The following is a 27,054-nucleotide window of genomic DNA, read 5'->3' as shown; positions in this document are numbered from 1 at the left end:
TCTCTAGCCTTCTGATTTTTACCAAAGCCATCCGCCTGACTCTCTATTATGATCATTCCAGGTTGACTTGGGTCTTCTTCGATTTGTCTCTGGAATTGGGACCCAGGGGGCCATCTCTAAAGAAACCAAGAAAAAATACTATGTTAAATCTTACAAAGTGGACATCAGCTCCAACGGTGAAGACTGGATAACATTAAAAGATGGGAGCAAGCATATTGTAAGTGTTCAGCTATTTCAAAGGGAATTTACTGTATTTATTTGTTGTGGCTCAGTTTGCTAGTCAATGAAAGCTTTCATTATGAGCATATAAAAGCACTGGTCATCTTGGAACTATAATTTCTGTTAATTAGCGAACAACAAAATATGTTATGTGTATTTGTAACGCACACCATCACCTGTAAGGGTATCATGGCGCTGAGCAGGTGTGTGTGCCTAGCCCTGCCTACGGTGGGTTGGTTAATTGAAAATCTAGGTCTTCGGCTTCATGTGGATTTAAAGAAGAGAGGAGGCGGCTCTGATGTGGAGTGGGAGGTCGCTCCATGCTTTAGGGGGGATATAAGAGAACACCCGTACTCCTGATCCGGTTCTGTGTGTGCGTGGGACATGTGCGAGTAGGAGTCCTGAAGAGCAGAGATGTCTGGGTGGTTGGTGGAAGGAGATGCGACTTTTCAGGTAGGTGGAGCCTGAGTTGTGTAGTGCCTTGAATGCTCATGTGAGGAGGTGTGGTGTGATGTGAGTTCTGTGTGGGAGATTGAGGATGAGTCTGGCTGGTGAGTGCTGGATGGTTTGCACTTTTCTAGTGAGTTGATTGGTGATCCTGGATAGAGTGTGTTCCCAAAGTTCAATTTGCTGGTGACTAGGGCAAGTGATTATTTTTGTGTTGCTTGGGTACCATTTGGAGCTTGAATATGCACACCTTTAGCCAAGGAATAATCATGAAAATAGGGGATACCATATGAGACGGGTCTTAAATTAGAAATTGTTTGTTCACTGAAAGGGTAGAAGGCTGATTAAAGCATCACCGAGCTAAAGGGATGTAGACTGAAATAGTAATTAATTCAGAGGGCCCTTGACAGAAGTAGGACAGCAGAATAGTAGAACTGAGAAATCAAAATCAAAGCTGAATACTCTATAGGATCATTGGTTGGAAAAAAGGTGGCACTGGACAGACCTGTCTGCCAATATCTGCCATAACGTAGATTGTAAGTATACCTCAGTGGGCTAATGCATTCATTGTAATGGCCTGTTTGTCACTAGAAGCCCACCCGTTTTAATTCTGGTTGATCGACTCAGTCTTTTATTCTTCGGAGGGCTATATAAAAATTACCAGTGAGTTGGGTAATAATCAACATCTGTCATCAGTACATAGACAGCAGACAGTCCCTAATGTCTTAACCAATTACTTAACATTATAAAATCCATGTTCCTATGTCTCTTTGGATGAAGATCGGTTTACATCATCAGAAACATGCTCTTGTAGTGAGTTTGCTCTCCACTGGACATATCCCTTCCTGGATTAGAGGGTACCAGGTCTGAAATGAGTGACTGTATCGCAATAGCTTCTGGTCATCCCTAGCACTCCAGAAGGTCAACACAAATCAATCACAGTGTATTTTGGGATGCATTGCAACAGGTAGGGAAATGCACTATACCTGCTGCAACCAACTACAAAGATTGAATATGTTTTTCTTCTCAATTAAGATTCTGAAACAAGTTATAGAGAAGTTGAATAATTAAATGTTCTTTCCCTATGGGACACAGCAGCTCATTTTGTTATTCATAGGCTTTAGAGTACCAAATCAAAAACAAGACAGTGGCTGGGGGGGGGGGGGGGTCTGATCCAGAGCCCACTCTCTGAGTTTTAGTTACAAGACGTCTGTCTGGCAGGCATCTGAAAGGCTGTCAAGACAAACTTGAAACTGCAACTTTTTCAGTCATGAAGTACGAGATTACAAATTCATGTCAGAGGCTTAGAGAATCCATGGGCATTGTTTAGCCCACAGCCGAGAGATCCATCTCTACAGTCTGCTGAATACAACCTTTGAAGAAACTACCATTAATTGCCTTGTTTTGAAAACATTTTCTTGCTGGAGGTCTTCGGTATTTTCAGTTCATACCAAACTTCAGGCAGATGTCATCCAAAAATGTTAAGCACTTGACGGTGATCCCTGAGAATGCTTTCAGTCCCTTTAGCTGCAAAACGCAATGCCTGGTAGCTACAGGTGCTGCAGCAAAGGCACTGAAAGGTGGAATTGAGGAGGTGGGGTCTTCTCCTAGGATTTTCAATACAAGCTAGATTTTAATTCTAAGCTTCATTAGTGAACCTTGATTGAAAGGTGAGATTATAAATGATCTTGCAGCACACTTTGCTCAGCTGTCTAGGCAGTGCATAAGAATGCTGCTGATGTTATTAGGAACACACAAACAAAGGTAACTTACACTTTTGATTAAGTTTACACTTTTGAGTGTGTTTACTACTTTTCGGTATTTAAAAACTGCATGTTTGCTTTTAGTACCTTACACTTTAGTAGTACATCCTGCACTACACATAGCCAAACACTGGCACTGCAACACCCTCCCATATGAATGGATGGATGTAGGGACTTACTACAATAGTGTAAGTTGCTACAAAAGTGTAAGTTAATACAATAGTGCAGTTTGTAAATACCAAAAAGATGCAAACTTTGTGAACAGCACTTGTAGTGAGCTTTGTGGTACTACCGTAGTGCTGCAAAATGTACTACAAAGCTCAGTTTGTGAATCAGGCCCAATGTCAGCAGCTGATCCACACTGTAGTATATATAATACCTTCAGAACAATGGTTAGCTGTATCAAGAGAAATAATTATCCAGGCAAGAACCAGATAAAAAAGTGAATACGTGCATTTATAAAAATTACCAATTGAAAGGACATTAAGATGTTGAAACTATGGGGCCTGATTACGATGTCCCAACCGACACGTTGCAGATTGGGAACCAACCTACCTGAGGTCAGCGGTTTTGACCGCATCATTTGGATGCGACCACACACAGTGCAGTCGGAAACATCCATTTTCCTATGGGAGCTTGTGCAGTGGGCGGAAAACGCTGCAGCATAAGCTCCCATAGAAAAATGTAAGTTTCCAAACATCCCTGCACTGTGTGATAGGCAACTCACGGTGCCTGCCATACGGTGCAGAGCAGAGGCCGCGGAGGGATGGGGGCCCTACTAGGGGCCCCCAATGTCACTTTCCGACAGCCTTTCCATATCGGAAAGGCCGACATGGTATGACTGTCTGAAACCTACATCATAATCCCGACGGCGGAAACTCTGTCCTTAAGGAATTATGGTGAGTTTCCGACTGACCGATGGGCTCCTTAAGCCCGACGGAAAGCATCAGTCGGTCCCTCCGACTGCTGCCTCCGATCACATGGATCACAATATGTCGGACGGACCTCAGCAGGACATGGTGGTCAGACCACAGCCGACAAGCTGTCAGTTACAGTCCGACCACTATCGTAATTAGACCCTTTCTATGAAACAACATCTTAAAAGTCTCAAAATTAGCCCGTTATGGTCCGTGCCCAACTCTAAACCCCACCCGTGCACTGCTCACGGCCTCCTATATGGCATCATAAAGCACAATATAATTAGCATTATTAATGACATTACATGTGCCAATCAATGATATCACCAATAACATTGAGTAATGTTTGCATTTACAGTGCCCTTGGGCTTCTGGTTCACAAGGCAACAGATTCTCCCAATGGCATTGTAGGACATAAATGACAGTAACCATCTGTATGGCCTCTATATACTTATATATAGACATACTGGGTCTGATAAACAAAGGTAAACTTAAACTTTTGTGTAAGTTTATGATAGTTTGCTATTTACAAAGGTATATTTTACTAGTAGTATCTTTACGACTGCGAAGTTCCTGCACATAAAAGGAAAGGACAGTCCTATATTTTTATGTGCAGAGATTCCACAGTTCTAAAGATCCTATTAGTAAAATACCTTTGTGAATACCAAACAATCATAAACTCACACAAAAGTGTAACTGTACCTTTGTGAATTCGCCCATAGTCATCAAGTTATGCTGGTCTTACAGGGCTTTGTTTTCTATTAGCACACCTCAACCACAGATGAGGCCAGATGGATTAAGCATTTTTCTGGTCGCAAACAGCCCGATTCACACCATCGGGATGTTTGTGACTTCAAAACATTTTTGGGGTATGTATTATTCCCAAAGTGCAATTTGGTTACATGATACCGAATCGCAATTTGGAATTGCAAATACAATGCGGTATTAGGAGGGTGTGTGCTTAGGGTGTCCCTTCCTAATTCCGAATCGCAGTGGTATACAAGAATGGTTAGCGACCAAAATGCGATCCCTAACCATTTGCATTTTACCACCAACTTCAAGTAGGTAGTAACCCATTCGCAAATGGGAAGGGGTCCCCAAGAGAACTCTTCCCCTTTGTAAATGTGGACGCCAACATTTTTTAAGAGCAGCCGGTGGTCCCTCGGACCACTGCCTTCTCCCAAAAATGAAAAGAAAACTTTTAATTTTTCTTTTTTAAACCCAACCCATTTTCTTGGGCTGCATTAAAAAATGATGGCTTTATCTAAAAGCAATCACAGACATGTTGGTCTACGTACCACAGCAAGCCACCATCCCTGTGATTTTAGCGATTCCTAATAGGTCGCAAAGCACGACCTACCTTATTAATATCCCTGAGGTAGGTACATTTGTGACCCACTGGGAATCGCTTAGGAATAGCGATTACCTAATTGCGATTCGCAGAGAATCGCAGTCAGGTAATCAATATTCCCAATACTGATACATCCAGCCCATAGTTTTTAGGTGGAAACCTAGCAAATAATTTGCTATTACTTTAGGTTTTATCTGCAATAATCAGATTTGTTGAATGAACCATTGTTTCCTTAATCTTCACAGAATCTGACCTACTATACTAGTCGCAGGACCAGGATTCCCTTAGCTAGTTTTCAATTTTTTTGTTTATTTTTGACAGTTCGTTGTGTGCATAAAATCTTCCATTATTTGCATATTTATATCACCTGTGATTGATGGTTTGAGCAAATCATTACATATACAAACTTCATACATTTAGACATGACAGTACCTTTCTATCTCCCTGAATCCATTTTGTCAATTTTTTTTATTTATTATGGTACAGCTGTGTAGTTTACAGCCATTTCCTAAGCAGATGGCTATACTCTGTTTAATAGGAATCGTTCTGTCCCAGGCATTGCATTGGGTTATTCATTTAGAGTTCAAATAATGCATATCACATTAAATTTGAGTATTTAAAGGTATGATTGCACATATGATTGCACCTATGCACTTCAGAGCAAGAAGAAGTGTGATAGTGCTCCAGCATTGTTCTTTGTTTGTTAAACAGAGATTGTGAGTCTGTGCTTTAGCCCCACACTTATCAGTTTTCTTTCTAGTAAAATCAAGTGGTATTTTCAGTCTGCTTTCTCGCTGTCAGTGACCTTTCAGCTGACATTTAACTCTTTTTCCTGTACATAATGGCCTAATGGGGTGGTTAGAAGATAATATCTTTGCTCTAAATTCAAGTTCTCGAAATGGAATCTGTGAACCTATAGTAAAACAACCTCCAAGGCCTCTTTGCCGTTTAAATTTATTTATCGTTCTTTATTCTTTTCCTTTCTCCTCTCTTGCCCCCACTTGCTCCTTCCCTCCATCTGTAATTTCTTCTTCACTCCATCTGATTCTATCTCTATTCGTTGTTTTTTTAGTGTCCACTCCATTTGACTATATTTGTGTTCTCACCCCTCTCCTCTCTCTTTCCTCCTCCTTCTTACTCAGCTCTCCCTACTGTCAACTTTCAGTATTTCTCTCTCTCCTTTTACAAAGGTTGTGGTTTGGACATAGCAGCTAATATCAGCAATTACTCCGTTTTTAAGTGTTCCGAATTTGAGCAGATGAGCAGTGGCACAGGGGGAGTTATAGTTATGTATCCAAGAGCTAATGATTTGATCAAGCAGTGAAGCATGGAGTACAGCCAAGGTATCCTGATTTAAAAACTGCATCTGTTGCTTTCCTCATCTTCTCCTCTCGCACATAAGTTAAGTCTTGCTGTAGTGGTCTCGCGGAAAGTAAGGAATTTGTGGTGATATTACTATAATCTTTACATTACTTGGGCAGCCTACTGATATTCTTTTCCAACGCATGGATTTTAATGTGCCAAGCAAAAGATGAAAAATGGTGCTGCCTACAGCTGAAAAGAGGTAGCAACATGGCCCCATTTAGCTGAACCAAAGTAAATTGCTTAAAACAAGTTTGGTTACCCTAACATTACAAAACAAATGAACTCCTTTCCACAGTATGGCATACTGTATACCTCTCAATGCTAAACACATATATATGTTGCCTGAACTTCAAGAAGGTTAAAGTACCTGACTTCAATTCTCAACAGCATGTGCATGGATAATCTCATGCTAATCTCTTATTCCCACTTAAATTACCTTGATACATGTTTTGACTAACCGTCTTAAAAGTCAACCAAGACACACACCCCACACTGCATTATTTGGAGACCACCACTTGCCCATAAATGGACTCAAAGCTGTAAATGGTGACATAAAATGTAATTTGTGCAGCAGGAGAATGCTAGGAGACTTGATGGTATCAGTGACATGGTGAAGGAACATAACCTGAGCTGCATGCTTAATAGAGGTGGTGTGTTTTCATCAATCTACTAAATGCACTAAAATAGGGTAACTACATGTCCTGGATTTGATTACACTGTCACAGTTTCTCAGCATCTGCCTCAGCAAATTTCAGTACATTTAGCACATGTCCTGATTTTATATAGGGTCAACACAGACACAGGTACGGTTTCACGTTTTCCAGTGCTTAATTAGTTAGCAGCCCCTACATGAACGAAATTAAGTTACCACAGATATTACTGTATTGAAAAGTTGCATTTATTTACCCATCATGTCTCATTATAAGGCATTGTGTGCCCCTTGCTTTATGGAGAATGTAGTCAAACTTCTATGTTTGTGAAATGTCCTGGTTTTTATTTTTCAAAATTTGCTATCGCTTGAAATCCATTTTGTGAGAGGAAATCACAGGAGTCGGCGAGATACCCTTTCCTTGTGCAGCTTATTTAAAGGGCTCTACTCTAGATTGTCAGTGCAGTTAGAGGACTTATGGGGTTCCCCACCCAAGGCAAGTAATTTCAAATTAAAATTGAAAAAAGTCAAATGCTATCTTATAGGTGTGACCTAGAAGACTGTAACACCAAAAAACGGTCAGCCTATACTATTGAAAAATATTCTGAAAACAACCTGCAAGATATAAGAGGCATAGCTTTATGCAACTTTAATTGTTACCTGTTCCCTTATATGAATCTAGATTTTCTTGGGATCTTTCAGTGTTTAAAGATGAATGCTGTTGCTTCAGTATAATACACATGGAGACCTTATTACATATCTTTTTTGTCAGTCCTAACAAGCCAAAGCGCATTGCAAATGGCTTGGGTATTGTGTTCTCACTCATTTTCTTCACAATGCACTTCCAGCTCTGAAATTTTCATTAAGCATGACTGATATTAGGGTGACTGTTTGTGCTGTAAAGTTTATAGATGCTGATGTTTTACGTTACAAAATGTCTATGATCTAACTTTTAATTCTCTCCTATTGGCAACTCAGATTTTTATAGTTTCTGTCTCATTTATAAGGGCCAATGGTTCATAGTTTTCTATTTATTTCTGTATGTTATGACTTTTTGGTAAGATTTTAATTATTCACCAAAAGATTGTGAGCTGGTCACCCTACAGTAAACTGTGTCATCCCTTAGGCCCCAGGCAGGCCATGTCATGCTGCCTCTCTCACCATAGACAAATGGATTCCTCTTTTAGATTGAATCCTGTTGGGTAAATTATGTCACGTGTCCAGTTGTAGAACAAAGACTGCCTGGTGGCACATTGCTCAGGACTATTTCCATCAAATCATTTGTGTAAATGGTCCCACAGCATGATGGACGAAGCAGATTCCTTCGATCGCCACTTTCTGGTGAAACCAGCTCAAGGTCTTTGTTGAGGTGATCTCTAATCTGAGCAGCTGCAATTTAGATAAATTAGGGTATGTTTTAGTGGAGTGTTTGTCCAGCCTTTAGTATGCAATTTGGCAAGGGCATCGTTTAACAGGACAAGACTCGTACTTGAGTCAACTGAAATCACAAACTGTTTTAATCAGTGCTCTGTTTGCATTTTGCATATTTCAACACTGTCCTTAAGCAGTTAACGTGCATTTTTTCATGCCGCATTTATTGCTGTGGTAGTGCAATTCTCAGGCATCCAATTTTTTTATATCAGGGAACTGAGATACTGGTCAGATAAGTGATTAGGCAAGCATCACACAACTAGCCCAATCTGATAGGTGGCGATTACAAAGTAGATCTCCTTGACCATTTAATCATTTATCTAAATTCTGGTATTTCCTGTTTGTGAAAATCAGTCTCAATGTTAATATTCAGTAGTAATGATCCAATCATTTTTCTCATAAGCGCAGTCTGTTGATTGAAGGTATGTAGTACTGGATCATGTTAACTTGGTTGCTCCTCTGCCCCTCTCCTCTTTGGCTAGGGCCCTAGCTCTGAGAAACATGACCTTTAGCTCCTGATTCATGGCTAAAAATCGGTAGAGGACCATTAGTTCTGGAAAAAAGCATGAACATCTTTTAATTAATTAAAATTAATTTGTGTGGCGTCACAGCTAAATTTATATCATACTTTTGCATGATCAGTCAACATGGAACTTGCTGACTAAAAGCATCGGACAGTAATGCAAGCACTAATCTGTTGCCCAAACAGAGTCTCTGGCTCAGCTGTCCAGGTTCTGCTTTCCCACCCACGGGTGACACGAGTAATTCGATGCACTAACGCTTGAATGTGAAAGACAGGTTTTTGTAGCATCGTAGAACTTCACCCACTACATAGTAGAAGAGGCGTCAATAGTTTTGGGTTACTAACAGTCCCTAAACAGGTATCCAAAGACACTGTGGTGATCAGAAACAAACCATTGTCGTTCTCTTCAATCACACCCAACTAGAAACTTAGAAAAAGAACACAAGAACTTCATGAGAACTTAATAAATGCAGGAAACTTTGCATATCTTCCTGCAGAAAGCACACACATCTGTATTATGTATGAAACCTTTTCCAGTCTCTCATTGACCATGTGTCTTGACTTTGTTTTTCTTCCACAGGTATTTCATGGGAACAGTAACCCAACTGATGTTGTATTCCGCTCCTTTCCGAAACCTGTCCTTACTCGCTTCGTTCGCCTTAGACCTGTCACTTGGGAGTCTGGTATCTCCCTGAGATTTGAGGTCTATGGCTGCAAAATTACAGGTTAGTATTGGTAAATGTGCAGACAAATGATAAACCCAGAAACACGTGTCTAGAGATAATCGCACTACCTGCACCAACTTTGTTGAAAAACTACAGCAAATTTAAAATAAGCATACTGCATTCACCAGAATGCTATGGGGATGACTGTGCTGGGATGAGAGGCAGTGTGCTCCTCCCCCCCTTGTGTAATTATCAAGCTACGACCACATAGTAGAATGTGAAACTCCACTGTTGGTCGCCAACCATGGCGGACGGAGACCCTGAGTCCATCAAAGCTGTAAACGTTTTACCACCAACAACAATCACATCCCCACTGCATTTTAAAACAACCACTATCAGCCTCACCCCTCTTTTCTGATACAGTCAAAACTACTTTGTTCCCTACTTCAGGAGGTTCCTCTACCATATGCACCTTTTCACTTCTACATACTCTTGCATAATGCCCCCTTTTACTACACCTCTTGCATGTAGCATTCCTGGCATAATAACTTGGGGTAATAGAAATATGCATAGTGCTATCACATCTATAACATTTTAAATTTGAATCTTCATTCTCTGGTTTAGTCTGAGAGCTCTTGGTGGCAATTCTATTACTTTTGGCCACATTGTCATTATTATTCCCATGCCCTTCCTTCACTGTACCCATTGAACTTGTGGAATCTTCCTGTTGTGTGTCTTGAAGCACCCAAACTCGTGTGGATGTATTGTCGCTAACGTTTAGTTACACCTTAAGGTAATGCAGGAGGCAGCAGATGTCCATGGATAGGTTGTATTCCTTTCAGTACAAATTCAATAGAACCACACAACCACACAACCATTACCAGAGGCCCCCAGGCAACAACCGTACCACTTGGAATCGAGACTCCTAGACTCCACCAAAGGGTGCAGCGGATGTTCCACATTCTACTGCGTGGTCATAGCTTGACAATTGTCAAGTGTAATCTTTGGAATTATGAGTAGGTGAAAAGAAACATGCAAATGCAACTTTAGTGATGTTGATCGAAAAGTATAAGGAATAGTCACAAATTACTCTCAGGTTGCAAGTATATATGAAGGATTGTGCAGCATTGCTTTTCATTTTTGAAACCGTGGCACCATTACGGCACATTCCACCTGGAAGGGTATACAACCTCACATTGAAATATGTTAGTGTGGTGCCATCAGAAAAATGCACAACCATCAATCACGATGTCGGATTACATTAATAAAACTGGGGTCCAGATTATGACCAGCTGGGTGATAAATCGCCCAATGAAAAGGGACGTTTTCTGTTTGAACATTTTATAGTGGCATTCAATTCAGAGTTGCCCACTCTTGTCGGGTCCGGCTGCAAAGGTTACTGCACCGCGGACAGAGGGTAGTTCACTCACCAAATTCACATTAGGCTAGATTGGTAGAAGACGCACTCCACTTCTGGCGATGTTAAGTATTTGCTGTGAATTGCTTAAAGACTGCATGCCTTTTGGATGATTTATGATTTAATGAATTGTGTATTCTCAAGAGCATTCTTTTACATGTATTTCCCGCTCTTTGTAGACTACCCTTGCTCTGGAATGCTCGGAATGGTTTCAGGCCTTATTTCCGATGCCCAGATTACCGCTTCAAGCAAAGTTGATCGAAACTGGGTTCCTGAAAATGCTCGCCTCATTACCAGTAGATCTGGCTGGGCGCTGCCACCGACCATTAACCACCCGTATGCTCAGGAGTGGCTCCAAGTAGACCTGGGTGAAGAGAAAATAGTGCGAGGGATAATAATCCAGGGGGGCAAGCACAGAGAAAACAAGGTGTTCATGAGGAAATTCAAGATCGGCTACACCAACAACGGATCCGACTGGAGCATGATCATGGATGCGACCAGAAAGAGGCCAAAGGTAGGAAGACCATTTAAATATTTTCAAGATGCACAACATGGTGCGGGCTATCACAAGCCGAAAATAATAATTTTGAAAAGTGTTCGTTTATTTATTCACTTTAAATGACATGTTCACCTAGACACAAATATTCTGAGTCTGAAAGGGATGTTGAAGTCCATCAACATTGTTTGAATACATCACTTTGTCATGCATAGCTGGGAAGCATTCTAAGAGTACATAAATAAGAATATAGTTTGCAAATGTACATAGCTGTTTATAATGGGAAATGTCTGCCTCCAGAAGGTGGATGTGAAAAAAATGTAAGACCAATCCGACAACTCATTCAGACCTGGCTAAGTCAGCCAAAACAAATACACCAACTTGAGGTTCTATTATTTGAATAAATACATAAAATCATATATCATATAAAAGAGTTGCTATATGCTCAGGAAATATTTATATGTGAATATGATATTATACAAAACAGTCGTTATATTTAATGAAACAGTCTCAAGGCACACATGGAATGTCAATATATTGCAATGACCAGACACTACCCACCCCCTAGACAACACTAAAGACTGTGGAACAGTTTGTCCATCTTCTAGAGTTTCTGCAGTTGTAAGTGATAGTGCTTCCCATACAAAACTAAACGCTCTGACAGAATGTCCACGTTTGCCCATTTTTCTGCATATTTCCATAAGTTCCTAACTGCCATTTGGGGATCGAATAAAGGCTAACAAAAGCCGTATGTAGGCTCTTCTTCAAAAGCGGAGAGACTATATAAAGTGAGAGTGGAAATGCATGATGTGTTCCACCATTGTTTCCTCCTTCTACCCAAACCTTTTATATTAATTTATAAAAATGAATCCTATGCAGTTTAGAAAAACATCTGCAAACATCTTAAGAAGATGTCTCACTTTGGCAGAAAAAGCCACATTCAAATGTAGCTTTATTTAGACCACAAGATTATTCTGAGCTTTTTCTTAGAATGTTTTACGGCAAACCCAGGATGCTACCTCATTCAACTTTACCTACTGCACCTTCTATGGATTCCTTGATGTTAGGTGAAAGTTCTGTGCAAAGCACTTTTGAGGGTTATGAGGAGTGCACACTTTTATGGGAGAAGGCTCTGTTATAATGCACAAAATGTAAAGCGTTGAAGCATTTACCAGCTCTTTGCTATATGATTACCTTGTATTATCACTGGTTATTAGAACATTTGAGAGGAGTTTTTTAAGTATTACCCAGGCCGCTTTTGTTGGTGTCTCTGAATGTATCTTCATTCTAATGAACGAACGTCAATCAAAAATGATTAGCTGTAAGAAAGCTGTTAGTGATCATTTTGAAGACAGTGGCCATGATTTCAACCATATTTGTCTGAATAAGTAAGTTACACCTACTATTGAAGAAAATAATTGAAATCACTACCTACACGTTTTAATATCTGAGAAAAGTTTTGAATGGTTACTTGTACGTGCTGAATCTTTGTACACTGAGAAGATTCTAAGTCAACCAACAGAATGAGTGAATAAGAAATGTCACAAACATGCCTCTTCCTGCTGTATATGCAAAAAGAACAATTGATGGACAAAATGTTGAACAATGTCAAACATTCATCCCAGTACAGAGATCTGGGCCTAAATCCATTGTTGTCTCGCTCCCCATGCCATTCCAGTTAAAACCCAGCCATATGCAAATCAGTTTTGACCCTGTTCCCCATGGGAACAATCAGCCCGAACTGCCAGGCCAGATTTTCCATGGACTTGAACCAAGCATCCTTGGACCAGTTTCTGGGTTTCACCCCTCATCAGCCAGGCTAGCTTGACTCCAGTGGCATGAAGAGCAAGGGACCCACGTCTAGGTATACCCGTTCCACTCAGGTGACAAATGCAAAAAGAACAATTGATGGTCAAAAATTTTACAATGTCAAAAATTCAACCCAGTACAGAGATCTGGGCCTAAATCCATTGTTTTTTTGCTCCCCATACCATTCCAGTTTAAACCCAGCCATATGCAAATCAGTCTTGACCATGGTCCCCATCCTGCTGCATATGCACAATCCAAAAGGCAAAGGCCAAACCCATGAAAATAAAACCTTTCTTAAATTTGCCTTGTGCACAAAACAATAGGCCACTTCTGAAAGGCATACCCAAATATCTGTGCTTGCACTTCTGTATGCAGTACGTTTTGTATAGCGCAATCCTAGCTAGGAAGCAATGGAGCACGGAACAATGGCAAAGCAAGTCACGCTATATTGAGAGATGCTGGAGGCAAGAGTGTTCCAAGCGTGTGGTGGGAGAGTGATCTGCGAGGAAAGTTTTCAGATTCTTCCAAGGGTTGAAGCAGTTCTAAAGTCTGTAAGGGAATAATTCGATATCCTAGGACCCTATAGGTGGTAGGCTTGCTTTTTTGTTTTACTTTCTTTGAATTTTTGTATCTCCATTCTAGAGGTGTGCTTGTCCCTGGTCTGGTGCTGTACTTGTACTGATAAAATGGTTTATTTCTTGGCCAGGTATGGCATGGGATAGTTTCTGATGGCCTTCTTTGTGATGCAGCTTCTCTTGAAGGTGATGTGTACCTGTAGGGGGAGTCAATATAATTCCTTCAGCATTGGGGTGTTGCAGTTGAATTTCCTCAAGCCCTTTATGAGACATGCTGTGGTGCGTATGATATCTTTGAGGGCTACGAAGTAATATTTGTTAAACCGTTGAGCAGAGGGTGGCCTGCATCCAGGTGTCAGAGGACCAGGACTTCCACTGTTATTCTGAAATTGTTTTTGTTAGGAAGAGTCTCTCTTTTTCCAAGAGGGAAAGCTGATATAAGTTGTTCTGGTTTTCCTGGGGATATGTTCTTTGAAGGTGAGGTCTGTGTTGAAGGTAAATTCAAGTGACCTATGTTGCTTCCCCATCCCTCCCTGTTCACTGCGTCCCTCGTCCTTCTGTTTACTTGCCCTCATATGCCTCCCAGCTCTTCCATTTCTCCTCCGAGTCCCCTGCCTGTTCCTTTGTGTCTTATTCTTTCATTAAAAAAACAAAAAACTTTCGGGAGGGCCCAGCAGCTGCAATAAATATTTGTTTTTTTTAAATTTACCACTCCAAAAGCATCAACTGGTACATGCATCAACATAGGCTTTTGCGATTCCTTAATTGCGATTATTAAGGAATCGCAATTAAGGAATTGCAAAAGCCTATGCATGTAGGAATCGCTATAAAAATAGCGATTCCTACACATTCCTTAATTGCGACTCGCAAATTGCGAGTCACAATTAAGGAATGCTGTCCCATTCATTCCTATGGGCCTCCAGGCCCGTAGGAATGAATCGGAGATTGCATGAGCAATTTGCAAGTACCAGTAGGTACTCGCAAATTGCTCATGCAATTTCAAGGGTGCAAGGGTGTCAAAATGACACCCTTTTGCACCCCCTGAAATTGATCTGTGCAAATATGTTGCACACACACATGCCTTAAGGGCATGTGTGTGCGGAACATGAAACTTTGAAAAATGCACAACAGTGCATTTTTAAAAGTTTTTGCAAATTACCATGAAGTTCAACTTCATGGTAATTTGCTCCCCCTATTAGCGAAATCGCTAATTGTTTTTACTTTAATGCATTGCATTTAAGGAATCTCAATTTGGGATTCCTTAAATGCAATCGCGATTTAAGTAATCGCAATTTAGAGATTCCTTAAATTGTGATTTTTGCATTTGGGATGATGCATCCCAAATGCAAAAATACCGGTCGCAAAGGGGCAGATTCTGAGAATCTGCCCGTTTGCGACTGTTTTTTCCTTTGATGCATGTGCCTGTTAGCTTCTTGGAATTGGAAATGTAAAAGAAATGCCCACCACATTATAGGATATGCTTGTGCATAACAACTAACAGGAGATGTTCAGTCCATTCAAGGAGAACAGACAGCCTCTGAACGCTGTGAAAAATACCAAGAGACCTCTTCAGATAGTTTGCTCATCACCTGACCAGAGTTCAGAGTCCATCAGCCCACCCATACTGGCGGAGCTTCGTCATCTGGGACTCTAGGAGATCTAGATCGAGGGCCACAGTCTTGAGCCACCAGGCCCTGCTGGGTACCTGACCTGATGCTCCCGAGAAAGACTCTTGCCAAGGTGTATGTTCAAACTATACGAACTCTAGTGACGTGCAGTGCTCCAGTGTAAGTGAAAGTTAAAAATGGCTACCTGGGCAAAAAATATGTTTATTAAAAATTGTCCAAGTGTCATGCTTGTGCATGCCTCGTGACACTTGCATGTGTTTACATCATTACACTGGGATTTGTTTTGGCTCTGGAATGGGTTTACAGAGCTTTCATTTTTAGGTATTTCAAAGGTGGCACACCAATTCCTCCATTCACTAATGTGTGCATGAGGGCTCAGTAAAATGATGCACATATGAAAGGTGATTAGTGTAACTGATCTTCATGCAAATGACGATGAAATATGTAAACCTACAATTGCATTAAAATCCTAAAAAGTGGTACTTTGGCAACATTCAGAACACTTCCATTAAATTTTAGATGCACATTCCGCGTATGTTTTTTATATCAAGTAATAGCTGTACTGTGGTCAGTGATTGAATCCAGGCATTTGGCCAGATAGGAAATGAGAATAATCTAGTTGAAAACATGTCTGCTGCATAAAACATGGAGCCCGCCTGCTCTCTTTCATGTACAGTGTGTATTCACTTTAGAGAATAAACCATTTTAAATCTCACATTGTAAAACATTATAAGCCTTCAAAACTATTTAAAATATAATAACAGAAAAAATGTAATAAATGAGAATTAAATATATCCTGGACATTGATGCCTGACCATTTTGAAATAATATAATTTTCCTATAACCAATGCAGCTTGGCTTTGGAATACAAAAGAGACTTTTTTTTAAAAAATAGGAAATCTTGTAGAATATTTTACACAGATACAGTAAAATATTGCTTCTCATGTTTAAAGTGAACTGCAAATACATTAGTACCTCGTGAGCTAAGTTTGTCACGGTGTTATGCAATGTGTGGGATTTTTGATTATTGTAAACCCATGTTGTTGATACTGGCTTTGAAGCCTTAGTGTGTGTTTCTGCCTAAACAAGCATTACCGTTCCGGGAAACACTTGTTTTTTTAGAAAGCAGGTAGCTTAATTAGTATAAGGGGTTTGTTGAAAGATCTAGGTGTGTTTAAAGACCGAATTCTTTGTAGGAGGTGGGACTGTGATCTGATGGCGTATGCCAGTCAGTATTCCGCTCGATCTCTTGAACTGGGATTTAGTAAGGGTTATTGATGAAAAAATACAGTGCCATTACATACTGATGCAGGTTGCAGTTCTGCTGAATGGTCTCTAAATAATCAAATCTACGCAAAAAATGTACATCAATGAACAAAAGAAGGTCTGTTCTAAAGTTAGTAAGGCAATATGAGCCTAGGATGGTAGCATCAGAGGTGCCAGACTGTCCATACTCATAGCAAACATGCCCCCTTACCAGCCAGAGGGGCAGAAAAGTGGGATTTCACGGAGGGGAGCAAATATCCTTACACCAGCCCCCCAAGTGGGAAAAATACCAGCCCCCAAACACGCCAGGAGGTACATTACATGAGGCACTGAGGCAGGGCCTGCAAAGAGGGGGTTGTGGTGAGACCTTCGTATAGAATCAGGAAGGAAGAATCTACTAAATAAACTACCAACCTCTAACTAGGCACCTCCAGTGGTGTTTCCACCCATTTACATAACGTGTCTCTCATAAAATAACCCATTCCACTCTCAGCTGCTTTCATCCGTGGTAGAGTGGGCTAGAGGTGCCCTATAAGGGTTTCAGTGGCCCGTGCCTCCTTACACAATTACACCCCAATGACCAGGCCTCTTATGGCAGCAGTGTATTGGCCCTGAGAATGATTTCCCCAACATTCAAACACCAAAAAGTTTTTTACTCTGCTTGTGCATACATCCACTGTCTGTCAAATCTGACATGTAAAACACCCATGCCAAGAATTGCCAATTGCAGGTGAGATCAACCTGCGTGTATTTATAAAGAGACGTTTCGACTCCTAATCTCCAGGAGTCTGAATGTTGAGTGTGAGTGTTGAGAGCTGGCAGAATGCAGGCCAACAGAGCCTCTTCCCCAGCAACAAAAGGGGCCATGAAGACACAGAGGACACCCTGGTGGGTTTTAATGTACTTAAAAAAGTGTTTGTAGATTGTTTATATCACCACCACCACTGTCTGTGTACTATACACCAACTATCCCACTACTTTTTTTTTTAAACAACTTTATTGGGATTTTCAAGTGGGTATATCATAGTACGCATTACATTGAGCATTTTAGTTATACAGAGAGCTCAGGATACAATTCAGGCATTGTGCACCATCTGTGCCAATTGTGGCGTTGTCTACGAAGCTTATCCAGAATGTCGTAATACCCCTAAAAAGGCCACCAGTTTATCACAGTGCTGAGCATTACATTCCTAGCCTCCGACCTATTGTGCCCAAGGGGAGCGTTGTCCGCTCAACTGACCCATTACCCCACCTCCCACCCGGAACCCACCCTCCATACCCAACTATGCCACAAGGAAAACAATCTCAGTCTGGGGGGGACTCAGAGCATATCCCGGGGGGGGGGGGGAGGAAGAAGGGGTTATCAATAACATGTAGAGGTTTTGACTCCAGCTATTGACAAAATAAATGAACGTAAGACAGAGAATGGGAGTAAAAAAGCATCACCTGGGCCATGTACTCATTTAAAAACAGAAACAACTAGATTTGGGGGTATGTATCAGATAGATGACATAACATATATCAGTTAGCACTCTCTTTGTAATACTGAGATTGACTCAGCCTCACACAAGGCCCACAATGCCTGTGTTGACTGCCATGGAAGTGTGAAGCCTGGGCATCAAATACAGAGGAGCAGCAGACTTCTGTGTCTATGCATGGAGATGTGATTGGTAAATGGGTGTTAATAGTCTTGTTGTCCACATGCTCCCAGGCATTAATGGCTGCAAATTGCCCAGTCTCCCCATCATGCACCCACAACTTAAGCATGACTCCTTAGGTGTGAGATAAAAATGCATAGTAGATGCCAAAATTGTAATCTTATAAGATTATACTCTTACATTCAGGGTGTTCCAAGAGGCTGTGCTCCACCATGTTCCATGAAAAGACAATGATTTACAGAGGAATTATACTAAATAAATAATTACTTACATCATTCCGACTCTCCTAGAAATAGTATAAAGCATCTTTCTTTGGTAACATAATAATAATGCAGTCTTTTAGACTCTAGCAGATAGTCCCTCCCCTCACCCAGGAGGCCATGGCTCCCTCCCTGGTGGAGGACTGTCCGTCATATTCAGAGATTTCCGTTAGGTAAAATTGAATGTGCAGTGTCTCCTTTCAAGGTACTGGATTTTGATGAGTGGGTGACGTGTTTGTTGCATCTGCTCATCAATGCTTGTTTTTTTTTAATTTTCAAGAACAAACTCCGTCTTTTTGAAAACAAAAAAAAAATCAAAGGTTCTGATTGCAAGGAGTTTTCTACCTAAGTGTGGGGGCTGCTGTGTGATTTCCCTGCCCGTGAACCGCATACCTGACATGCCAATCCTGGGCATGGACAACTAGTGATGGTCACATTGACTGCTACCATGACCTGGCATTGTCAACCAGACCACTGGTTTGGTAGAGGGGAGCACTGTTGATTTACGGTGGGGCTCCCACTCTGCCAAACTCTAGATGACCCCACTGTCTCTTTGAGAATGAAAGGTCACCTTAGAGACACCCAGGTCTTGTCTTATTCATCTCTATTTCTGAAGAAGTGCCATAACCTTTGCCCTGCTAGCCTTGAAATGTGTGCAATCAAAATCTCTGTTTTGGAGATGATTTGAGTAAACCCTGGGTGTAAGTTCAAGAAAGAAATGAGTACTAATGGTAGTAATGGTCGGAAAAATATATCTGGAATATATAGAAAGTTGTTGCCGCAAATTCAAACAAACTGAGTAAAAAGCAAAAATGAATATCACAATTGAGAATCCTTAATGTAAAAAAAAACTGTCTATGTTTTACAGACTTTTGAAGGCAACACCAACTATGATACACCAGAGCTACGAACATTTGCTCCTTTATCAACACGTTTCATCCGGGTAATCCCAGAAAGAGCCACTCCTTCAGGACTCGGACTGAGAATTGAGTTGCTTGGCTGCGAAATTGAAGGTAACCTCAATTCTAGACATTGATTGTCACTCACTGATTTTTGTCTGTGATGAAGCATGCACAATTTATTTTCAATAGTTAGGGTTTACGGATATTTGAACTGTTTTTGAATACTTCTAAAGTCCAGGTTAACTATCACAAACTCATATTGTTAAGAATGTGACACGGTTTGAACAGAATATTCAGAGACCTTTTTTGGAGATAAAAATGGCTTTATTCTTAGTTATGGTTGGTCCAGTAGATATTCCTCGGCAATAGACCATTTATATCACAAGCTCAAAGTTTGCATATTTCTGTACACCTACTTTTCTTATTACATTTCCGGAGAAATTGTGCATTTTATTTTCCCATGAACTTATTAGAAGCTAGAAGCTATAGTCAATGTGGGGACTGTCTACAGACAATTACTGGTGATTATATTCTACTGCAGAATTAGATCGTTATGGCAAAACAAGCTCATTGAATTTATATTGCACTGTTTTAAAACAAATAGATTGTGGCTGTTTACAGCCTAACATCGCTTACTATAAGAAAAGTAATAAAGTATAATGTTTTTCTTACTTACAGCATAAAACGTGCTTATTGCTTTTCTGGGGCAATATTGTCAGGCCTTCTTCTGAGACAATTCAATCTCTCATCATGGTACATGATATCAATGATGCATTATTGTTGTCATTTAGCTCAATTAAAATATTTACATCGATATAGAGTTGCATAGACTTTGACTTTTTCTAGCAATCTATGGCTGTGTAAACCAGTCACTTCCACATAGAAACCCCTCTGCTTAGGATTGGTTTTAGTAAAAGTTATGTCTTCCTGTATTTAGAGCTTTGCCGCTGCCCATGACTAAATTTACTTTTTCAGAATCGCCCTTGTCCTCTTACAAAAGGGAAATGGAAGCTGTGTGCTGCCTTCTGCAAACCCAAATATAGGCCAGTTTGACATCTTTCTGGAGAAATTCACCCATAAAAATATCATTCCACCTCTTAACACTGTAAAGACCCACCATCACCAAATCTGTCCCCTGCTTTCCTAAACCGCTGCTTTGTATTTCCTCCTCCTCTCCTGCTGAGAGGGTTGTGGTGGAGGAGACAGCCAATCATTGAGTGTTAGGATTTCTATTCATAGGGTGTCAAGCCCAACACAGAACATCCTATGGCATGAAATCGTGTCTTGAAGTGACTGGGATAAGTTCAGCTTCACTTGGGTGTAGTAGGAAAATTCTGCCAACTTTCCCAACTTTGTGGGTAAAGTTAAAACTGCACTGCTCCTAGCAATTTGAAATCCTTAATACGCTCGTTGACACGCCGGCATTAACTACTGCTGTCTGCTGAGGGCTCAAAGTCAAAGAATGTTTGAAGAGGCAATGGGACAGAACATTCCTAAAGTTGATGTTAGCACTGTGGAAGGAGGTACTTTTTGTTGAATTTTTGACATCTGTACCCCATTTGCATATGCAAAAATGTTTATACATATGAGCACTCCAAGGTTTTTGCAAAAGTCACAGAATTACCGAAATTTGCGCCTATTATTAACATACAGAAGAAAAGTTGGGACTGTTTTCCACTGAATTTTCTGAGTGAGGCATGTATGACAATATTGAACAACCTGTCCTTTTCTGTTTGACATGTTTATTTACTGGAACAAATTATGTAGCGCGAGCTTTGATACACACCTTTAGCTTGCAGAATGCTGCGTTTTTTACACATCCCCGATATAAATACATGGCAGCTAGCGTAGAATTTTGATCTTCTGCTGATCTCATGAGAAACTAATTGTTCCCTGTTAGTGTTGTTTGTTAAAAAGCTGGCCTTATTGATTTAGATCATTACTTACCGAGGCTGCATAATTCGGCTAGCATAAATAAGGAGCGCAGGATATTAAATCAATAAGACTGATCAACCGTGGGCTGCGGAGAAAGGATAGGAACACTGTTGACATTGTGTCTCAATTAGGATCTCAGTGCAAGGCACTGAGTGACAGGAGGCATTTCCGGAAAAGAAAGATAACTTTTCCAGGACAGTAAGCGTGCCAGAGCCATTCCACACTGACAGCAGGAAGCAGGTGTAAGCTGCAGGGCTGACGTCTGCACCTGCACATCAGCTAACCACCGTCCATATATGCTAATATAAAATCAACATCTGACTGCTGGCCTCAGACCATGCAACGTTACACCTAAAACCTTTCAAACTGTATTAGGTGCACCGCCTGCTCATGAAACATTTCACTGAGGTACAGCAAAAGCATGCACCTAAAATGATATTTGCAGTGAAGAGAGAGAAGCTGTACACTTCATCCGAAAAGGCAAACTATCTTCTTTTTTTCTTTCAGCCCCAACATCGATTCCCACTGTGACCGATATCAAGAATTTCGATGACTGCGACGACGATCTGTCATTGCATGACGACTGTCATAGTGGCACAGGTGATGACAACCAACCTGCAGGTGCTAACATCATCCTCATTCCATACAGCCTTCTTGTTGATTCAAGCCAGCAGCATTTGCAAGCAGATCGCCTGTCCACTCACTCCTTTTGCAATAGGCGCGCATGTGTGAATGATATGCGACTGAAGTGGCTGTACGTCTCCATCAGATCTCTTTGTTCAATCAGCATCACAGATCAGCATCATTCTAGGGTCTATGGGCCTGATTCACAAAGGTACACTTACACTGTTTGCAAGATAACTTTTGTGTAAGTTTACTATTTATTTGCTATCCACAAACTAAGAGTTAATAGTAAGTGTACATCAAGGAGGATCTGCAGTTGGGGCGGAGAAATCCACACATAAAAAGATAGAACAGGCCGATCATTTATTGAGCGGAGTTCCCCGCCCGACTGCACAGTCTCCGCAGTGGTAAACTTACTATTAACTCATGGTTTGTGAATAAATAGTAAACTTACACAAAAGTGTAATTTTACCACTGTGAATGGGGCCCTGTGTTATTGCACACATCAATAAACAGTGCCACAAAATTCTGAGGTGTGAAGATGCGGAACAACACTAGTATTTTTGAGGTTTATGGTGCATTATATAAGCAGCAGTAGCTTGTAGTAAGAATTATAAGGAATCCCATGTTATTTGATTGGTGAGCTGAGCTCCCAAAAGGCTTCTGGAATGCAGTGAATTGGGGCACTCAACAGAAATAACGCTGGGATTCCGAATGTAATCAGGAAAGGAAGGAACCAACGAACCAAATGTGTATTTAGAATTGCAATTTGGTTGAACATCCAGAAAAAGAAGCACAATGTTGCTGAGTGCGGAATGCGTCGCTGACCAAAGCACGTTTACAGGCGGCACATCTCGCCCCACGCCCTCCAAACCATAAGGGATGGAGAGAGAATATTTTTCTATCTTAGAGTCCATTCTGTAGTGGGACTATAAGAGGGAGGGTCACAAAAAGTAAACGTGAACACAGGGTTTTAAACATGCAATGGTTTATTGTGCAAGAGGAAAGCACGAAAGTCGTTTTTGGTCCAAACAATCAATGAACTTCCAGGAAACAAGTGATTATTGAACTGATTGGGGAATGCATTTATTTTATTTATGTTCGGGGTTTTTATTATGCAAATGTTGTACCCCTTTGGGTGCCTGGAGAGCCTGACAACCAGCAGAGAAAACTAGCATGACGGAATATAACATTTAGCAAGAGCTGTGGAGCGGAGCAGTATTTTTCACAGAAGAGAAAGTAATTACTCGTCTAGAGATGCTAAGTAACATGTAGAGAGAGTTAAAAGCATACCCGAGTAAAGCACATTTTTAAGTTTCCTGCTTTAAAAAAAATAGCCTGCCTTAACACCCCTGGTCTGAATTGTTCTCTCTCTCTCTCTCTCTCTCTCTCTCTTCCCCTTTCTCCCTCTTTAGCCCGTCATCTCTCTGTTTCACTCTCTCTCTTATGTTCCGTGTTTTTCTCTTTGTGTCTTTCTTTTTCACATCATCTCTATCTTTCTCTGCCCCTAATAATAATTATGTATACTTTACTTCTCACCGTTTTTCTCTCACAACCCCTTCCTATTTGAATTCCCCTCCCTACATCTTACTCTATTTCTTTCTATCACCTCTTCGCCACGTTTCTTCTGTACCTCTCTTTTTCTTTGTCTCCTCCTTTTACTCACATCTGGATTATCTAAACTGATAATAACCAAGCTCTTTGGTTTGCCTGTGTGTTTAGTGTATGATTTGTTACAAATGATTTGACAACTCTCTAGTTACATGTCTTTTTGGTTTTTGAGTTTAACCTACTATACCTAGTGTATGTAAATTGTGCTAAGTGATTTGTGTTTGGTTTGGATGGGAGCACAGCTATTGAAGCACGGCACTTTTCAACAACACCCTAACTAGCGATAAGTCTGTGCTTGAGTGTAACCAGTGATGCTAACTTGCTTTTAAGGTAGTTATGCTACTAATAGAAGGATTTTCTTTAGATGAAATCAACTAATGATGTGTTGATGGGTTACTTGTGAGCTCAGCTACCAGTTGAAGATTAGTTTGGGTGGGGTTCCGCGATCTTTGGTTGGTTTGGTTGTCAGCAGCCTGAGTGATACTTCTCTTCGCATTTCAGCTATTTTACTTTTGTTTGGTTTGACTGAAAACTCCTCACAATTTTGACAGGCAGGTGTTGTCACAATCAGAAACAAGGATACAAACGTTGCATTGTTCTTCATTTAGCGCAAGGCAAGGAGGCACACTGTTTAAATCTACAGGCCCGGCCTTGTGATTTGTGGTTAGGACACCCACCCAAATATATGGGTACCCTCTGCTGTTAATCTCTGGGCTTTAAACACAGGTAGGACTGCCATATGTTCCCTCCCATGCACACTCTCCGCATTCATTCGTTTTCATGAGGAACATCACACCGTTTTGATGTCTTCTCTTCCATTGATGTGTTTTTTATTAATACTAATCGCTGTTGTTTTTTCCCAGGTGGAACCACGGTGCTGGGTTCAGAAAAACCAACCATAATAAGCGGTCGAGCACCTCGTCCAGGTAAGCATAATGCCATGTCACTTCAAGCACAGCAGGGATGGCAGGCTTGAGCACAGGCTCACACATAAATCCTATTTCTTGCAGTTTGGTGCACTGAACACCTCTCACAATGAAGCCTCTCTTCCATCTGCCTATAAATATTCCTCTTTGATGCACATGTAAATTCTCTGCAGAGAGAGGACTTGAAGCAGCTCTAATTAAGAGATGATAATAGCTAGGCAGGGGCGATACTAAGTATAGCCCAGCCAAATAGCTGCCTTTGTTTTAATTGTGTCTTCCTGATATATGTTAATCAGTTGCCGCGTGAGCTGCAGCCTGCCCTTGATAGCGCAGTTTAATTAAATGTTGGTTGTTTACACTGTGCAGCAAATAGCACCTATACTTTATTTATTAACACACCTGAGAGCACATTTGCTGGATGTATAGCTGCAGCTGTACATTTTATCACAGGGAGCACAATTTTGGGCACTTTTTTGGGTGGCGATTTCTAGCCGCGAGCTCAGAGTCGCTCTTTTGTTTGCCGCAGGATTGTCACTTTCACGTGAATGTTTCCTGTCGTCGTTCACACAATTGGGCTGCAGTGTGCTTTTCTAAAATATGCACTGTGGGGAAGAGGAAGGCGTGCCAAGCGCTTCATACAACAATGCCTCCTTTCTTAACCCTCGGGGCCATTGAAATAGAGCACAGCGTCAAAGCCATGCAAGGAGAGCAGCCCTTCTGTACAGGGCCTGACGGCACTCCTGACATCTGTAAGGCTGAGACTCAGAATATACGTATTGTGAACTTATTTTTCTGATTCACTAAGTAACTTCCCGCCTGAAGCTTAGAATGGAGCTAGATGATCACAAGATTATGTGTATGAAGCAATATCTGTTCCAGCTTGCTAATAAACGCTCATCAAATGGCAATGTATTTAGTGGAAACTTTTCAAGTGTGAGTGAGTGCAACTGAGTGAGTCAGTCAGTCCATCTGTCAGTAAGTGAGTGAGTCAGGCAGTCAGTAAGTCAGTCCGTCAGTCCATCAGTGAGTGAGTGAGTGAGTCAGTCCGTGAGTGAGTGAGTGAGTGAGTGAGTGAGTGAGTGAGTGAGTGAGTGAGTGAGTGAGTGAGTGAGTGAGTGGAAGAAGAGGGTGAGCAAGTCAGTGAGTGAGTGCGTGTGTGCAAGTCCATTATTGGGTGATTGAGTGAGTGATGAATAGAAGAGTTGGTCGAGTGAGAAAATGAATGAGTTAGTGAATAGCAGATGAAGGAGTGAGTTAGGGATTTTGTTTGGCACAAAGGGGTGAAAGGCACTTCCTCTACTGTGCTGGGTCTTTGCCAGTTACAAAAGATGAAAGCGACAGAAAAGAATGCCCATCACTGCTAGATTACCAGAAAGGTGATAAGCTTTTTTTCATTCAACAACCCTATAGAAAGTGCATTCCACAGTATGAGGGCTGACACCGAGAAACCATCTTCCCATTAGAGTATCAGAGCCATACAGTGGACTTATTTACAGGCCCTACCATTTCAAATGAAAGTCATACAGAGTTAAGCCACTCGCAGGGCTCCTTTTAGGAAGAACATTTCATTTCACCAACCTCCCTGCATACAGCCAGTTGGTGTGATGTAGATTAGGCAAGACGTTTTGATGATTTCCGCTTCCTGGTGCTAAATTCAGCTCGACCTCAGATGTCTACAGCCACTGAAAGTGTGCTGCTTCTTTCTTGCAGCTCCAGGTACAGCTTCAAAAGGACTTTTGCCCTGCATGCTATCTCACAGTTTATCCCATTTTAGTGACAGGCCTCATTTCCCTTAGCTGGGAGAAACAGTATTGTATTTTTTAAGTTGTAGCCATCAATTGCTAACAAGGAGCTACTCCTTGGTAATTTTATTGAAGACTTTTCAGAGAACCTGCATTGAGGCATTGGCATCGCCAGGGTATGCAGATTGTTAGCTAAATGTTGAAAATGTTTGCAAAACACTGATTAGAATTTAATTTTTGTTCAACCTCAACCGGTTGAATTAATAAATGTACTGTTCCCAGTGCTGGGCAGTGTTGTGGGTGCCACCTCACTGGGTGGCAAGCCCAGAGCGGGGGACATTTGATCATACACACTGACAGCACGCACCAGTGGAAGTCCCAATGGTGGGCTTTCAGAATGCATGCTCAGGTGGCACCCCTCCACGGGCTGGGTGCCATGGAGAGGGGGTGGAGGAAAAAATAGAGAGTGTCACACTGGGCGCTACCTTTTCTAAAGCCAGGCCTGACTGTCCATTCCACATCCATTTAAAAAGGTGCTTCATTACTTTCAATATCACAAACCACCCATGTTGGCAATTTAACGGCCTTTGCCCTAAAGTTCCCAGCAACCCCATCATCACCAAGCACTCCCATCTCAAGCTTTCCTGGCCACGAGCAAAGCGACAACACTGAAGTGAACATAGTGCAGATACAACTTAGGGGAAAACCAGAAGAAAAAAAATATTGGCCACATCACTTGGTCATTTGTCTCCTGTTGGACAATAGATATTGCATCCGTTTTCAGCGCCGAAATGCACTCAAGAGAACATCTTTCCAGTGTGTTAGTTGAAAACTACTTCAAAGTTTGAACCTAGGAAGAGCTTGAAAATCTGTGA

General features: G+C 41.2%; 1 protein-coding gene across 2 annotated transcripts in view; it reads left to right on the top strand.

The window, feature by feature from the left end:
• The window catches only part of NRP1 (neuropilin 1), a 230,756-nt gene that overhangs the window by 174,891 nt on the left and 28,811 nt on the right, over positions 1–27,054 (top strand). The window contains exons 8-13 of one of the 2 annotated variants that reach the window (XM_085631861.1): positions 62–217; positions 9,246–9,390; positions 10,927–11,261; positions 19,308–19,452; positions 21,784–21,876; positions 24,375–24,437. In XM_085631861.1, the coding sequence (XP_085487987.1) occupies positions 62–217; positions 9,246–9,390; positions 10,927–11,261; positions 19,308–19,452; positions 21,784–21,876; positions 24,375–24,437 (937 nt within the window). Of the gene's footprint in view, positions 1–61; positions 218–9,245; positions 9,391–10,926; positions 11,262–19,307; positions 19,453–21,783; positions 21,898–24,374; positions 24,438–27,054 lie in introns of both variants that reach the window. The other variant, XM_085631860.1, reaches the window with a different exon arrangement.

Source organism: Triturus cristatus, chromosome 10 (assembly GCF_964204655.1).
Source record: "Triturus cristatus chromosome 10, aTriCri1.1, whole genome shotgun sequence".
In the NCBI taxonomy this organism is placed as follows: Eukaryota; Metazoa; Chordata; class Amphibia; order Caudata; family Salamandridae; genus Triturus; species Triturus cristatus.
Note: the sequence above shows the minus strand (reverse complement) of the source record. Positions and strands in the feature narration are given on the sequence as shown.